The sequence below is a fragment of the Hippoglossus stenolepis genome, chromosome 19 (assembly GCF_022539355.2).
Source record: "Hippoglossus stenolepis isolate QCI-W04-F060 chromosome 19, HSTE1.2, whole genome shotgun sequence".
NCBI lineage: Eukaryota > Metazoa > Chordata > Actinopteri > Pleuronectiformes > Pleuronectidae > Hippoglossus > Hippoglossus stenolepis.
In genome coordinates this window covers 12,699,513-12,715,735 of record NC_061501.1, presented here as the reverse complement: position 1 = coordinate 12,715,735, position 16,223 = coordinate 12,699,513, and the positions used below count along the sequence as shown (strand labels likewise).

Here is a 16,223-nt window from a genome sequence, read left to right as displayed (position 1 = left end):
TTTGCGTTTCTTCCGTGTATTTCCACATTGCACAGCGGTTTTGAGTATCATCGTTATTCTAATGACTTTAAAATGTTTACAGGAGGGAAAGTTGTGGATAATTCATCAATGAAATCCTCAGCAAAAGTGCAGAGATTCATCTAAAGTTCAGTAGAGTTCTGTCTGAGCTCTTTTTGTTTGTCGTCACGATGCACTTCTTGGTGTCAAAACTGCACAAACGCATCATCCTGACTTTAATTCTCCTCCTGAATCAACTGCACTATTGTGTGAAATTTGTAAATTGAACGTAAAAAAAAAATATTTTGTGTTATTCACATAGAAAGTGAAAGAAATCCTGGATTACTGGAGGATGATTCACAGCTCAGAGTTTACTTTTTCACTCTGCAGCCCAAAAACAAGCGTCCAGAGCCAAGTGAAACAAAGGAAGGAAGTCGTCCTCAATGCACTAATCACACAGAACCTGTAGAGCCTTTGAATGAACAAATTAATTCCTGGGATGCGAAGCTCAGGGACGTATAAATGTGTCGTTAATATTCTCTGAGTATTGAATGTGCGCACCGGCTGTCGGGTTTCTCCCTCATATTGTTTCTTCCTGCTGCTTTAATTCAGGATTATAAAGCACCGAGCTGGATTTGTTATTCAGAAATATAAACATTTGCTGAGCTGAAGTGGCTCAAATGAATTTTTCTACATTGACAAAGCAGTTTTTTTTAATAAAATGCACGATCCAGTTCCTCTGAAGTGTCTGCAGCAGTCTCATCTCCTCACGGTAAAAGTTGTTTGCTCATCGTCCCAACAGAAATCGTATCAACCGAGACGTCACAGCAACCAACGGTGCATTAACACGCTCCTCAGAGAGTTCCATTTCCTGAGCGGTGAAGATGTTGTTCGGACTTTGTTTTGTTGGAATGTGGAGAAAACATGGACGCTGATAAACAAAATGTGTGGAGAGCGCTCAAACGACAACTTGACACAACAACTAGGAAAAAGGAAAAGGTGTAAGAGGCATATTTGAAAAAAATGTCAAACGTATTGTCAGGATTGTACGGTGGCCCTGAGGTCCAAATGAGGACAAATCATAAAAACACAACAACATTAACTTCTAACAGGAAAGGGCAGAACCTGCTGTCTATTTTTAATCCCTTCTGGTTTCCTTGTTGTTTTTCCGGCACCAAACGCGTATGGCATATGTCCTCCGTGTTAAAAAGACGGATGTGTGTGTTTGTCCAATCGGCGACTGTCCTTATTGACAGCAGGTACCGCCATTTTTCATCAGAAGTTTAACGATGTATACAGTGATTTTTATTTGTTGTTATGTTTTCCCATTTGAAATTGTGATTTGCACTTCAGGGCCACCGTAGTTTTGGCTCAAAAGTGTATATATTTTTTAAATCTTCTATTCAGAGCTGATTGCAAAATAATGCTAATTGGTTTAAAAGTGATGCTGTCAGAAATTTGTGTTTCGCACTTGTTCCGACTAGAGGAGGCGTTCACGTTAACTTTCTCAAAAGTACAAGAGGTCGTGTGTGGAGCAGGTTAAAATTAGCACACCTCAGTTTGAACTCACTGTAGTTTTTATTTCCACCACAGGAGGAATAACTTTTGTTTCTCGGGTGAAATCTCTGCACATTAAAAACTAAAATCAGTAATTTCTTTGTGGCAGCTCGGAGGAAACTTCATCAGCGCTGATCCTCAGGAGAAGACGAGCGAGGTGTACGAGTCTGGAGTTTATTACAGTTGTCAGACGCACTAAGTGGTGGGAGCTGAGTGTAGGTTCTGCTCAGTCGTACATTATTCAGCGGTCGTCTCACCACTTAAACAAACTTGTACAAAGATGAGATTCTGCACTTTCACTCTAAAGACGGACACATCGGCCATTTCTCTCCCTTCGCTGCTGATCACCGACACACTCTCCCTCAAGATGACCTGGAATAACCTCAGTGATCCCATAACTCTTCATCTCCCTCAGTTCACATGAGCCTCAGCTACGCTTTATGTTTGGTGCTGAGGTTTTACGATGGAGTTGGTGTTTATCTCAAAGCTCTGCTGTGTGTACGTACGGCCTCACACAGCTGCTCTACTGTTTACTATGTCTTTATGTCTTCCTGCTTCCTGCTGCAGAGAGGTGAAGGAGTCACACGTGTCCAAATTAACCCTGACACCACCGCTTCGTTGATATCACTGTTGAAATTAGCATTGAGGATAAATAAGCGTCGGTTTGTGTGTTTGCGAGCAGGATTATGCAAAAACTACTGAATAGATTTTCACAAAACTTGGTGGAACGATGGGACATTGGTCATAAAATAATCCATCTGGTTTTGGCGAGGATCTGGACCAAGGAGCAGATCCAGGAATGTTTAATCACTTTTTTTAACATTGCCATTTTCACAGATTTCCCATAATTCTTGTAAATCCATCATCTTACGCAATTTTTATATTCTTTAGCAATTTTACCATGGTATAGAATGTTATATCTTATTCTTATGAATGTGTTCTTCATGCACCCGGTACTATACATTCGGTTGTATCATAAAAGCTTTCTATTCTATTCTATCCATTATTTGTATTTATTTTATTATTTTACACACTTCTCTCTATCTTACTTTTATTATTTTTGTCAGCTTCAACTTCTTTTTAATACAGATTTTTTATTATATTTCTTGCACCTCTTTTATTTTGCTTGAAAATTGTTTGAAACTGTGCTTTCCGATTTTAAATTGATTTTATTATAATTTTGTTTTTTTTACAGTCCCTGTACAGCACATTGAATCTACCTCTGTGTATCGTACTGTGCTTTATAACACTGGTTATTCTGAAGTGTATCTGATGAAAAGCGTTTGTTTGACTGCACCAACGTGTCACAAGCAACATATCTGCTCATAGACGAGCTTGATAATTGAAGAGGTGGGAGGCCGAGGCAGTGCACGCTCATGGCGCTCGCTGCAGCATCCTCCTCTCTGAAGGAGATCCTGCCCTGAGGCGAGTCAGACTGCTGGAGCACAGCGAAGACCAGACATTCAGAAGTGATGAATTATCAAAGTGACAGGCTCTTTAGAGCTCTGCGGAGGAGGAGGAGGAGGAGGAGGAGACTCAGTGTATCCCTTTGTTTTGTATTCAAGTCATGGATGTTGATTAGCTTAATTCTGGTGTCTCCATCAGGGAGAGATGGATATTTTACAGCCTCCAGAAGGAGACCGATCATTTTAGTAGAAGGACCTTCATTCAGACAGTAAATAATCTCAGTCACACATCATATATTACATTATTATTGTTGCAGCATCAGGGTTCTGGTTTCATGTTGGTATCAGTGTGTTATGAAGTATTCAGTGGTGTGGTCAGGGAAAAAAATACAACATGGTCACTTACGGAAACATAATTCAGTCTTCACGAAGTGGGTCAGTGAATGTTTCATGACGACTCAGTGGCCACCAGAGGATGTTTGAGTCGCCGTGGGAACGTCACCGTTTCTGGTTCGTCAGACAAAACTGTTGCTCATCACAGGTTAAATTAAGAGTTTTGTCGACTGGGACTCACAAGTGTTTACATGTAACATCTTTTTTTACATTCAGTCGTACTATTTTCTCATGTCTCCGTGCCACCAACTTAATGTAAGTGCGGTTAAATGTTAATGCACCAATTAATGATACAATAATACACATTCACTTTTGATCATTTAAATATATGCAGGAAATCCAGGACTCTTACTTGCAACGAGTTCTTTTGTTATTAAGTAGAGTAATAGTGGAGTTCTCTGTAATGCATGTAAAACGTTGATTGTAGAAATGATGCATATTCTGTCATAAACATCATGTTTTTAAATCACATTTTGTTCTGATTGTTTAGTCATTAACACAAAGTTTTTATTAAACCCAAACAGATCTTGTTTTGCGTCCTGACTTAAACCATATCTCAACAATGACACTGCAGCTGTACACTGACCCCTAGAGGCTGAAAACATGACATGCATAATTATAGGAAATGGTCAAATAAAACTCAAGGTAACAAAAAGCACTAAGATTTTATTTACAAATCATTTTCAATGTCTTTTATCAAATGCTTGGAGCACAGCTAACTTTAAGAACATAAAAAAAATTACAGCCTTTTTTCTTCTATTTACAACTTAAATTTCATTTTCAATACAGAATGTGAGTAAGTTTAAATACAAAGTAACGTCCCACAGCTCCAGTCTGGTTTTAACGTCCTGAGGCATCTGGTCATTTGAAAGGAACATGTGACTTCATTCGGAGCTTTCTGCTAATATCCTGGTGAAGTAGAGAACTGCGGGCTGAGCGGTGACATTGTCTATGCTGTAGGCGTGTCCTGTGTGAACACAACAGACAAAACATTTACATTCACAATAAGACATGATACGTTTTACATATTAAACATCTAAGTCTATAAAATTACTCCAAAATGGTCAATGTTTTTTCCATTTCCCAAGTTTCCCAAAATTCATTAACTTAAGCACTAATGTAAGTGATGATATTATTTTCTTACCGCTCTGCACCATGAAGGCTTGTCCTGGGTGGAAGTGTGACTTCCTGCCATCGATGATTACAGCAACAGAGCTTGTTAATATGTTAAAAACCTTTAAAAACACAAAATTAAAATGACATGAACATCAGAAAGTTAAAGTATTTTAAAATCTTTCTTGTGTTCAAACTCAGGGAGGGAGACTAAGGGAACCTGTTTTTACGTGAGAGAATGAGTAAACTGACCGTGGTGGCGCTGTGATCCACCCACAGAGGTTTCTTCATGTAGGAGCCCAGCAGAATCTTTCCATTACAGATGGAGCTGCAGTTCAAATCCACCTGGAAGCCACAAACTCTGCCTTGATAGAAGTACCAGTCAAAATGATCCGGAGAGATCTCACCGTCATCTGTGATCATATTACACAGTTAAGATTATTCAAAGAGATGTCGAGCCAATAATTACATATGTTTTATAGCTTTTCTTTATAATGACTTAAAGATTTTATTTAAAATCTGTTATATAATAGATACAAGTGAAAAAAAATATTAAAACACTTTATTAATGAGATATAACTATGAGTTACATGAAAATTTGTTGTATCATCATCGGTATTGATGCAATGCGACATCAGTGTCCTTGCCCCACTTCCTGGTTCCATAAATTTCTCTTACAAGTTTCATTTTACTTTTTAATTAAAAGTAAGTGGGTTGATTCTTGCTTAGTCCCAGTGGCTAAATCCAATCTTGGGCTTCCTGGACACCTCTGATAACGTGTCCTTACAGAATATAGAAGGCGTATAATACAACACACTTTAAATATAATACAAATAGAGTTTAAACTTGTTCTGGGAGTAAACCTAAACCTGCTTGGCTTCATAAAACTGTGCAAATGGAACTCTGCCTAGTTTGTTCAAGACAAACCGTTGCCTGGACCTCGTTTCTGGAAAACACAATCCCCCCTCCACTGTCACAGCCTGATCCTTCAAACACCAGCTGATTACTTTTCCGCGTATTTCATGTGTCCATAAAGTCAGTGCAAACACGTGTATTAATTAATTCAAACAGAGGGGGTTTCGTATTTTCTTACCGTCGACAGTGGAAGACCAGAGAGTCTTAAACCACTCCGTCAGGTCAGCCTTGTCCTTCGGCTGCAGGACCAGCGGTTTGAGAGGAGGAGCGCAGAGATCCGACACAGAGAGCGCACCCGGGACGCTGGATGGCTGCGGAGCTAGAACAAAGTCAACGTAAAACAAGTTATGGATTTAAGCATCTACACAATCAATGATCAGATTTTTGTCATTCCTGTTCAAGTCAATAAGGTTAACGAGGAAGACGTGGTGATGAGAGCGACATGTGCAATTATCAACGCTGCTGCAGGTATAAATCATCATAAAAGGTCAATGTGCTTGATGGGAATATTACACACCTACATGTCAACTGTCAGATTCGTTAATTTCATTTTAATTATTCAATATTGACTTCACACTGACATTTCCCTCTGCAGTGTCTGGGATGAACATTATATTCACTCGGTGTTCTCTGCTTCCCATTGGTCACCCTGGTGATGAGGTTTAGTTTTTTAACTTAATAAAAAGTCTTATGTATACAAGTTTGCAGCCTTGTACCGTGCAGCCCAGAGTGCATGTGTAACACACTGTAAGAAGGCAACACTAAACAAAATCCTCAAATGTGGAATCTCTCATTATGAACTGGACAAAATTTGAGAGCTTTATAATAACAGTGTTTCCCCCTAGTTGTTTTTCAGGAATGTCTTTTCAAATTATGCCACTTGTTATTTCATTGGCAATACTTTTGGTGGGGTTTTTATTCAGGCTAGTGCTATTATGGGGAAACCCCTGAACTGTAAGGAGTTGTACAGTATCTGTTGCCTGTACACTTTAATAATTGTTATTCCTTTTTGGAACAATTCGAAAATTGCAAAAAGAAAATAAAACCACTGAAATAATGAGATGAGAAAAAAGTCAAGTATTTGAATCTAAAAAGTATGAGTGAAATATACAGTTTAATTGAATAAATGTAATATTTTGAAACATACTCAAGTTCTCATACTCTTGAATCTCAATCATAGAGGACGGTCCACTTCTCAGGTCTTTTAACCTGCAACAAAAGTCCAAACAATGAAAACACATTATATTCAAAGACATCGACAAGAAGACGTAAATGTTTTATTTAAACTTTTACTTACGTGTTCTCTGGCTGACAGCTGCTGTCCTGTGGGGTATCATGTGTGGGGGGGCTGTTCTGTGGGCTCCTGAATTCACCAGCATCCACGCTGTGTGTGTCGATATCAGTCGGACTGAATGTAACACGCTCAATGACAGAAACCTCTGCAGGTTCACATCTGTTATTGTGACCTGTGTGTCTGCTGCTGACCACAGTCGGGGTCTCCGACGCGAAAATGTCTTTAAACGTGGCCAGAGTGCGTTTGACGGTTTTTGGAGCGAACATTGGCTTCGATTTCAGCAGAGGCACATCAGCTCCCCCTGGTGTTTTGGATGCGACCACCCTCTTGCCTTTTTTGGGAGTTCCAAGTCCAGGAGATCGGCTCGGTTTCTGTTTGGAAAGTTGTTTTCTCTCATTATGAGATTTGGACTCCTTTGGTTTAAGATGCTGAGGATGTGTGGAGACGCTCTCCACCTCCTCAGACATGCTATTCGTCGTCCACCAGTTACCGGGAGGTTTCCTCCTCCGTTTCTCTGGATCTTCTGCCTTGAGATGCTCCTGAGGTCCTCTGGGAGAGACAGACGCTGATGTGTCGGACATTTTCTCATTAGAGACATTATGGTAGACTTTCTGACATACCTGCTGCCCTGTAAAACAACACAAAGAACATCTTAATTAGTTAAACCTTAACGATTGTTCAGGAAACTATACAGGTATCAGATTTACCTCAAATGAACTGAAAACACATTTCAGTTGAAATTGTTAAGGCTTTAAGGTGAGGAGGACTTTGTTTTACATCAGATTGGACAAACCCCAGATGTTACCCAGAGGTGATGTGTAACTAAAAGCTTTCAATCAAATATTGTGCTTAACTACAATTTTAATTTACCAGTACTTTTATATTTAATGCTAATTTCCTCTACAATGTTTGGTTAAATATTGTTACACAGAAAGAAGGAGCAGTGGTGATTGGGGTCATGTTTTAGATGTGCATGTCGTTATTCGTTCCAAAGACTAAGAAAAATCAAAAAATGAAAATCAATGGAGCAGAACATTGTTTTTTCTTCTCCCCGGTTAATCGTTGTACGACCTCTCAGATTTACCCAATGACCTTTTAATGACCTAACCTTACCTGAGTTAGGATTGATGTCTCTCTCTTGAAAGACCATAGGGCTAGACTGCCCAAAATCCAGGTCCTGATCCAGGACGTCCTCCTCCTCTGGCTGGTGCTGCTGCGCTTCAATCTGCTCCGTGTCCGTCGTGTTTAACACTTCATCTGTCGCTCTCATTTTGTTTGGTGCGTCTCCTCCTGCAGGTCTGTTTTTGTTTTGTCTGGTTTTCTTTGCTTTGCCTTTAGTTGTGTTCTGACTGATCAACGTTACGGGCCGTTTTTGATTTATTTTCTTTAAAACTTTGACCTTCTTAGTCTTTACAGGTGAAGCTTCTGCTGCGCTGGGCTCTTTGCTGTGCTGTTTGGACCTCTTGTGTGTGAGGTGGTTGTCTGGGACCTTGGTTTCCTCTGTGCTCTCAGGACCGCTCATCCACCACTGTCCAATTGGTTTTCTTTTCCTTTTCCCAAGAATCGGACTTTCTTCAGACGAACTCGTTTCAGTCACAGCGGGCAGTTTGTTGTCCTTTACTGTTTGTGCGTCAGAATTCATGATTTGTTTGTCTGTGGAACAGAAAAATATTGAATACAAGTTTACAAGTTAAAAAAGCTGCTTGAACCGTTAAGACCGATTGTAAATAAAGGGAGGGGGGAAACTGTTCCTAAAAAATTTAAATACAACGATTTTAATACCTTTTTATTTATCTTGGCTATTTGAGTGGCCGATTTATCAATTTGCAGATTTAAGCTTTTCACAGACATATCGCCAAAAATTCCATTTAACAGAATAAACAATGAAAATGTGCATTTATGTTTCCATATCACAAAAAAATGTATGGATATTTTCTTAATTCAAGTTCTACAGATTTGGGTGTATTTGTTTTATTTAAGGTTATTAATAATAAAGTTTATGGTTAAACTGTAAAATATCAAGCCTCAATTACTTTTCTTTGTCAAAAGGGTTTTTAAGTGACATCTAAGAAATCATTGCCAGCTGTATTTAAAACATTGGTATCTTTTACTTCAACAAGGAGGTAGGAGGTTATTACCTGAAAGAGAACCCAAGTCTTCAACATCTCCTGGTTTCGCTTTGTTGTGATCTTCACTTTGTTCCTTCACTGCCTCATCACTCGCTGTCTCCTTTATGTCTTCGGGACTCTGCGTCACTTTCCTGGTCCGCTTTAATGATTTAGTCGTGTTCGTCTTGGCCACTTCTTTCACATCTTTTGAAGACTTCACGCTTTTCTTCTTTTGCGTTTTCTGAGAGAGTTTTTCTTTATCCGTTTTCCTGCTGGCCGTGTCTTTAGGTTCCTCCTCTGCCTTGTTGCTCTCTTTCGATGGAATCTTCTTGAGTTGTTGTTGCCGTTTCTTTTTATTTGGCTTCTCTTGTTCCTTCGAGTCACCCGCAGGAAGATCTTCAGGAGTGGTCAATTCATCCTTATCATTTCCAGGCACAGTCACTTTATTCTTCTTCTCTGGCCTTTTCTTCCTCTGTGTTGACAGATCAAGAGGATGAATTCCCAGTTCAGCCTTTTCTGATTCCACCTCTTTTTGGCCAGTCTCCTGCGGACTGTCCTTTGTTGCCTTGTCTGTTGAGCTGTCTTTGTCTGAGCTGTCAGTTCTGCTCTGCTTCTGTCTCTTACTTGTGGCAGTTTTACTCGGGATGGTGAACCACAGAGGTGCATCATCCTCCAAAATCAGGAAATCGTCCTCTGGCTCGGGAGGAGGAGGAACTTTAACTGGTGTCAGCGACTTCCTGCCACTAGAAGAATATCGAATTATAGATACATTATTATAAGCTTTTATATTTGGATACAAAGGTTATTCGTGTACTCTCCTCTGAACTCACCATGCAGGTTTGGACTGTCCAGCATCTCTGAGCTTCTGTAGAAATGCTGACATGTCGTTTCCCACGCGGGTGGACGTCTCACCCAGAGACTGACTGTGAACACTTGTTGACTGTTTGTCAGGAGCTGTGAGTTCAGGCTCCCGTGTCACTGCTCCAACAGGTTTGTCTGTGCTTTTTTGTCTGATAAAAAAAGGAAATCAGAATCGGCTGAGTTAAGTTTTGTACCTAAATTAAAAATACCACAATAAAATAATTAATGTGTGATTTACATTTATTTAATCCACTCTGTTGAAAAAACATTGCCTGCGATATGGATCCAAAAGTAGCCAGCCAACAGGTGGATATTGTATCATATATCTAGTATTGTTGGGTCACTGGACTAAAGTAAAACTGGAAAATAATAACAACATTTTAAAAAGTCACCACTTCTTACCTCTGTGTTTTTCTTTTGCACTCGAAAACGGCTGTTTGTGGTTTCTCGTGTGTTTTTTCTGTGACTGGCTGACTGTCTTTGCTGCAGAGTAAAAAAGTTTTAAAAAAATGAATATTCACATGAATATTCGTATGTTGGTACATTAGATACTGATGAAGAGCTTGCAGTAAACGAATCATTCTGTAGAAAACTAGAAAGTCCTTACCATGACCCGTCCACCTTGTTTTTGTGAGTGGACACCGTGGGTCTTTTAAAAGCAAACTTGCTTGGAGGCGTATCCAAACCAGAGTCACCACTTGTGAGGACGAGAGGATTATTGAAGAGGAAAAATGAGATAGAGATAATTGAGTGAAAATTTACAGACTCAAATCCCACACTTTATACCAACAACACTGTCATTATTTATTTCTTACATTATTTCGGTTACGTGCCCATTGACCTGGGGTTCTTGGATGGTTGGCGGCTGCATCTGTGCCTCCTCCTTTTCTTCCTCTCCACAGTCAAAGAGGATTGGAGACACAACTTGTTTTCCATCATTGTTCTCCTCTTCTACATCCACTACACTCACAATTTTGTCAATAGGGCTGGATGTCTTTACTGGCTCATGCAGTTTAAATAAGTCTGAAACTGCAACACAGAAAATAAACACACAAAAATATTCAACACGTTTAATATGAAGTAAATTCGGAATTTAAGTATTTCATTGATTCCTTTGAATAGCTTACCTATGTCAAGTTGAGGACTGGGTGGCCTTATGGCAGGATGGGCAGCTCCTTCAGGACCCTAAATAATTAAAAACATACATTTTAAAAGTTCAACATATTTAAAAGGGATCTAATCATGTCTATTTTAAAAGAAATGTACAAGCCCATTAATAGATGAAGAGGTGATACTGAATCTATCATAGTCTACGTTTTGACCATTTATTTTACCTTTTCGCATGGTGGGAGTCTTTTAGATTGGTGTCCCTCCTGTGGAGCCGGTGAAGCCGCTCTGTCACTGTGTGGTGTCCTGGTATCAGAAGTCTGGATCAGAGGAGAAGTGGACAACAGGCCATCGTCACGTGAGGGTGAATCTGAAAAGAATTGTGAAGTACAAGTTAATGTAATAAAACGCAGAACTGACTGAGAAATAAGCAAATGAATCACATACACAACTCACCTAAGTCATCGAACATCTTATCAACATCTCCAAGTGTCATGGTCCCCGTCCATTTTTTAGACCCACTGAAAACACAAATGTCAAGGTTAAAATAAAAGGCGGAAAACTTTATAATGTCAGATGCTGAACTCACACAGCACATGAATGAATACTGTGAGTATTTTAAACACAAAACACATTTAACTTTTCAAACCTACCTGTCTTTGTTTGTAAGGTAGCAGAGCTTCCTCTTTGGTCGCCTCTGTGAACAGACAGCAGGTACAAAGAAAGTTAGCTTTGCATTTTAACTGTGAAGAATGTTTGAAAATTAGACAAACTATGAATACTATAATTATTATATATTTTATTAAATACACTATACAAAAATGACTGTAGTCTATCATCTAATGCAACAACCTTTGTTGATTTAAAAATATCATACGAGACTATATTGATAATCATCACAACAAATGTCACAATATAAACATTTCTATTAATAGTTTTTAAGACTAATTTCAGCCTCTGAATGAAGGTTGTAGTATTTAACTCTAAATACGGAGGCCGCCATGTTTTTTTTTACAGTAGCCCAAACTGATCAAATTAAAGATCTTTTGAGTTTCAATGAGAACTGAAGGTTTCCACAGGTTTCCTGTTTGGAAGGGGAGGGTGAGGTGAGGGGGTATTCAGCTGCAACATGCAACTTCACCACTAGATGTCACTAAATTCTACACCCTGAACCTTTAATATCATACTATTACACTATATTATATTTACAACTTCCCTCGGCACCTTTAGCACCATAACTAAACTATAGCTGTTACAGAAGTAAATCTGATATATATATATATATATATTATTTGGATGGAACTTCAATATTACACAATACAATACAACAACAACACAGACCACAGCGACTCAATCAGCTGAATCAACATCTCTGAAAACGGTTAAAACAAGACCTGGTTAATCTTCATGAAGGTAAACAATGTTCTGTGTGATCGTGCTGTTGGTTTTTAGCTCTTCCACAAGCTCAGAAGACTGAGTGTGGTTTGTTCCCTGTGGGTTCAGCCCCCCTCTCTCAGTCCTGGCTATCGCTACGTGTTCTCATCCCTTCTCCTCCAGCGCCACACGAGCACAAAGAGCCGCCTTCCACTCACCAGGGTGGGGTACTTCGTCTCCATCGAGTCTTCTTCTCAACAGTAACGTTACATGAGTGTTTCCCCCCACAGCGCGAGCCCAGCTAGCAGCTAGCTAGCTAGTCAACAACAACATTTTTTTTTAGCATCTCCTGTTGTTCCGGTTAGAATCGCGTTAGCAGACACGTACACACTCATTCAAACACGTGCGGACGAGTTGTTTCACTCGCTGGAGAATTCAAGTTGGCGTCAAACACAACAATGGCGCTGTTTACAATTTGGATGTGGCCCGCGCATTCTATTGAGGGACATTCCCTCCCCGAGTCAGATCTGTCAGGCAGCGCGGCAGCGGGGGTTTTGCCAATTTGGCTGACCGTGCTCAGTATCTGCATAAAGATTTGATCTATAACCAAATATAATATAAATTGAGTTGAGTTAAAGTCTATACAAATATAAACCATCGGAACGATTGACATTTATCTTGTGGGCAAAACCGTGCATGCCTGCAAGACTAAGTTCTGGGCAATTACACCTGCTCTTCTTTTTCTTCTATACTTTATTTTCCAACCCAAAGGACGATTTGCGTTGCTGCCCCCTTCAGGTGAATAATTGTCACGACAACCTAAATAAATGACGAGCAACATCCTGATATAATAAAAATACTGAAGTTACAAAACATGGGACAAAATCCCTGAAAATGTATATTCTAGAAAATTTATAATTTTTATTTCGTTTTCCACAGAAAGTCCTCAACCAGTAAATCATTTACATTGTTTCAATCTTCAACTTTTAACCTTTCCACCCAACACAACAAAACAAAACTGCAAATTTCTAAGAATATGTGATAACGCCCATGATGTTTATACTTTTACAGTTGACACATGCAGTGTATAGTGTTGTAAGAATCTCCTTATCGCAGTTTTATGGGTGGTGCGAGCAATCAGTGTGTTAGAAAAGAGCCATAAAAGGTCCAGGGAGCAGTCATCCAAAGTTGAAAAAAATATTGCCGATTAGAACAATGCAAATTATGACGTATTGCATTTTATAACTTACTACACGTTATGAAAAATTTATTAAAAATACATCAGAATTAGCTAAATAAAACATTTGGCCTCACGATTACTAACAATGTAATGTGAAACAACTGCACATATATTCTCAATGATATGTGACATGAAATATCAATGTTTTTTATAGTAAGACTGTAAAAAATAAAATGGTTTAGCGAAATATCTTCTTCTGCTTCTGGGCGATATCCATCGGCTCCATGGCATCTGCACTGGCGTCTTCGTAGAGCGGCTGTTTGATGTGTCTCCAAACCACCAAAGAAATCCTGACGGCAAACAGCACAGAGGCGACGGCCAGCAGCACAACTGAAAGATCAAAATGCAGTTTTTTAACTGATATTTGTGGCTAATAAAATTTTTGCTACATACAGTAGCTCCAAATGCATTTTTGTAGAGGGTTTCACGTTACAAATTTGATTTAAATGTTAGTTGTATCTCAAATGTGATTTAAGTGTATTTACTTCAGCAAATAGTAAAAGGGTAGTACTCAGTATTACAATTTTTTCCTTTATATTGTGTTTATTTACTCTTATAACCCACCCAAATTTTTTTTGATGTGATATATAGATTATTATTTCTGTTTTTTCACATATAATATATATATATATATATATATATTCTCTACGGTGTCTTACCAATAAAGATGCCATTGACTCCGGGTGACACCTCATCATAGTTTTTGTCCAGGTTTCCCGACAGAGCCCAGATCACAACAGGGTAGATGATGAGGATGTACCGCACATGTTTGTCAAGGACCAAGTTTTCCAAAACAAACCTGTGAAAAATCCAACGTAGTACTTTAACTTCAGAATCTCACTGATGTACACTTGAGGTTTTCCGGGCGAAGAAAACTTACCATACGAGCAACACAACAGATAAAACAGAGTATGAGATGGTGGCAGCGTCTGTTGGAGACATCTTCACTTCATACGTCAGTACAATGGTCAGGTTGATCAGAGTTGCGATGGTTGTCCATGTTGTGTATATCGCCACACCGTTTTGAATCTGCGAATTTCAAATATTTCAAAATGTAGAGACGATTGCTGAGAAAAACACTGTGCACTTAAATTTACGGTGGCCCTGAAGGACAAATCACTTGACAAATACACTTTAGGCATATACCATTTTAAAACCTCAGTATTTACGCTTAAAAATGCAAATTCTGTTCCTTTTTTATACTAACCAACACACGGATGAGCCACAGGTCGACTCTGTGGTATTTCTTGAGCCAGGGTCCGTAAACATTAAGGCCATGACAGATGAAGCAGATCATGGAGTAGTTTGTGCAGATGACCAGGATGAGAAAGACCAGTGCAGCGATCATCATTCTTGAATAAGGGACAATAAACAACAAGAGGAAGACATAGTTAATTTTACTGTCTGATATGTAAACCTATAAAATGTACCACAACAAGGTTAATGCACAGAGAACAGTCAGAGAAGCCATTGAAAACCTCACCCTCTGTCCCACACGACCAGCCAGCCAATATTAAAACACAGATTGAGGCACCAGCTGATGAAGAATCCATAAGGTAGCACTGGAGGGTTGCAGTAAACGTAGCCATAACCATTCCTTCAAAACAACAAGACAGAGTTTAACATTCAATCTATGAGAACTGTGATTTATTGTCAGTTTAGTCAAACTCTTAAAGGTACTGACACTTGTTCAATTTCCTTCAAGTGAATATACTTAAGTGACATCTCAAACAGGCAATGGTTATGTATTTTATATTCCCACAACTTGCTATCATCACATAAGAGTTGGCATTATTTTAAAGTTTAGAAGAAATATAAAGAGTTGGTCTCAACTTTCTGCAAAGAGCGGAGACGATGTAGACGATCATGGCTGTGAGCCAGACATAGATGACGCTCCAGATGTTGAAGGTCCATCCTGAAGGTGTGATCTGGGTGTCAAACACCGCAGACACATTGGCTGTAGTGGTATCATAAGGACCTACAGGAAAGATATAGAGAATTCATGTTCAACTATTATTTGTGGTTAATCAATGATCCCACAGTGTCCATTAGTTATGTCACAGAGAAGGTTGCTAAAGAAGAACAGGATTTCCGACTCACCGATCCCAACTACTGACAGCGCATTGAACACCAAGCTTATCCCATAGCCGACAACAGAAACCACTATCGCAGCAAGACGTCCAGAATCATGCTTTGCCATTGTAGCACTGTCATAAATGAAAATTACATAAAAATAGTCAAGATGTTTAGTTTGCACAAGGGGCATATGCAACATGTTGAAGAAGACATTGTAGATGATATAAGGCTCATTCCGTTTATGGGCGAATAATCTGGTACAACTCGGATAGATTGTTTTTCTTGAGAAAAGGATGAAAAGTACAGAAAAAAAAGTACTGAAATATCCTGAAGAGAGACAGTTAATCCCCTCCAACTTCACCGGTGATGACCCATGTTTGAACCTGACCTCTGACCTCCCTCAGGGGCAGCACAATTGATAATAATAACCTTATTTAGCACATTCAGAGGCTGCAGAGAAAAGTTATAGCTTTTTCTTATAACCTCCTGTGAAGTGTATCACCAGGAAACCTATACAAAAGTTTGAAGTAAATCATTTTGAATGTTCAAAATTCAAGGACCCAATTGGGTCAAGTTACAAAACGATGCTTGTATAATGTTGGACTGGATCACGTGTTGCAACAACAGGCTGCATCTGTCCAGGATAATAAAACATTGGCAGCTGAAAGACTTGATGAAGACTCGATAAAGACACGGGAGACGTACCTTTCTCTGCTCCTCCCTGTGTGAACGCACTCATCAGAGTGAAACAGCAGGGACTGTGCACGGGAACTGCCTGTTTT

The 16,223-nt window shown here is 39.2% G+C and overlaps 2 protein-coding genes across 2 annotated transcripts; both read right to left on the bottom strand.

Annotated features, from left to right (window-relative positions):
• Nucleotides 1-3,999: 3,999 nt before the first annotated feature.
• Nucleotides 4,000-12,643, bottom strand: si:ch211-161h7.4 (muscle M-line assembly protein unc-89). Its single transcript, XM_035142923.2, has 17 exons — nt 12,344-12,643; nt 11,405-11,448; nt 11,208-11,272; nt 10,979-11,121; nt 10,772-10,829; nt 10,460-10,673; nt 10,252-10,341; nt 10,047-10,127; nt 9,614-9,793; nt 8,814-9,526; nt 7,789-8,328; nt 6,679-7,303; nt 6,529-6,590; nt 5,560-5,700; nt 4,719-4,879; nt 4,498-4,588; nt 4,000-4,320 (listed from the first exon to the last, which is right to left on the bottom strand). The coding sequence occupies exons 1-17, from the start codon at nt 12,365-12,367 to the stop codon at nt 4,238-4,240; spliced, it is 3,315 nt and encodes a 1,104-aa protein (XP_034998814.2). The 5' UTR covers nt 12,368-12,643; the 3' UTR covers nt 4,000-4,237.
• Nucleotides 12,644-13,543: 900 nt separating this feature from the next.
• LOC118098919 lies at nt 13,544-15,565 on the bottom strand. The gene is made up of 7 exons (XM_035143173.2): nt 15,466-15,565; nt 15,199-15,343; nt 14,849-14,962; nt 14,573-14,717; nt 14,246-14,394; nt 14,025-14,164; nt 13,544-13,695 (listed from the first exon to the last, which is right to left on the bottom strand). Exons 1-7 carry the CDS (start codon nt 15,563-15,565, stop codon nt 13,544-13,546), a joined length of 945 nt encoding a protein of 314 aa, XP_034999064.2.
• Between the last annotated feature and the right edge of the window lie 658 nt (nt 15,566-16,223).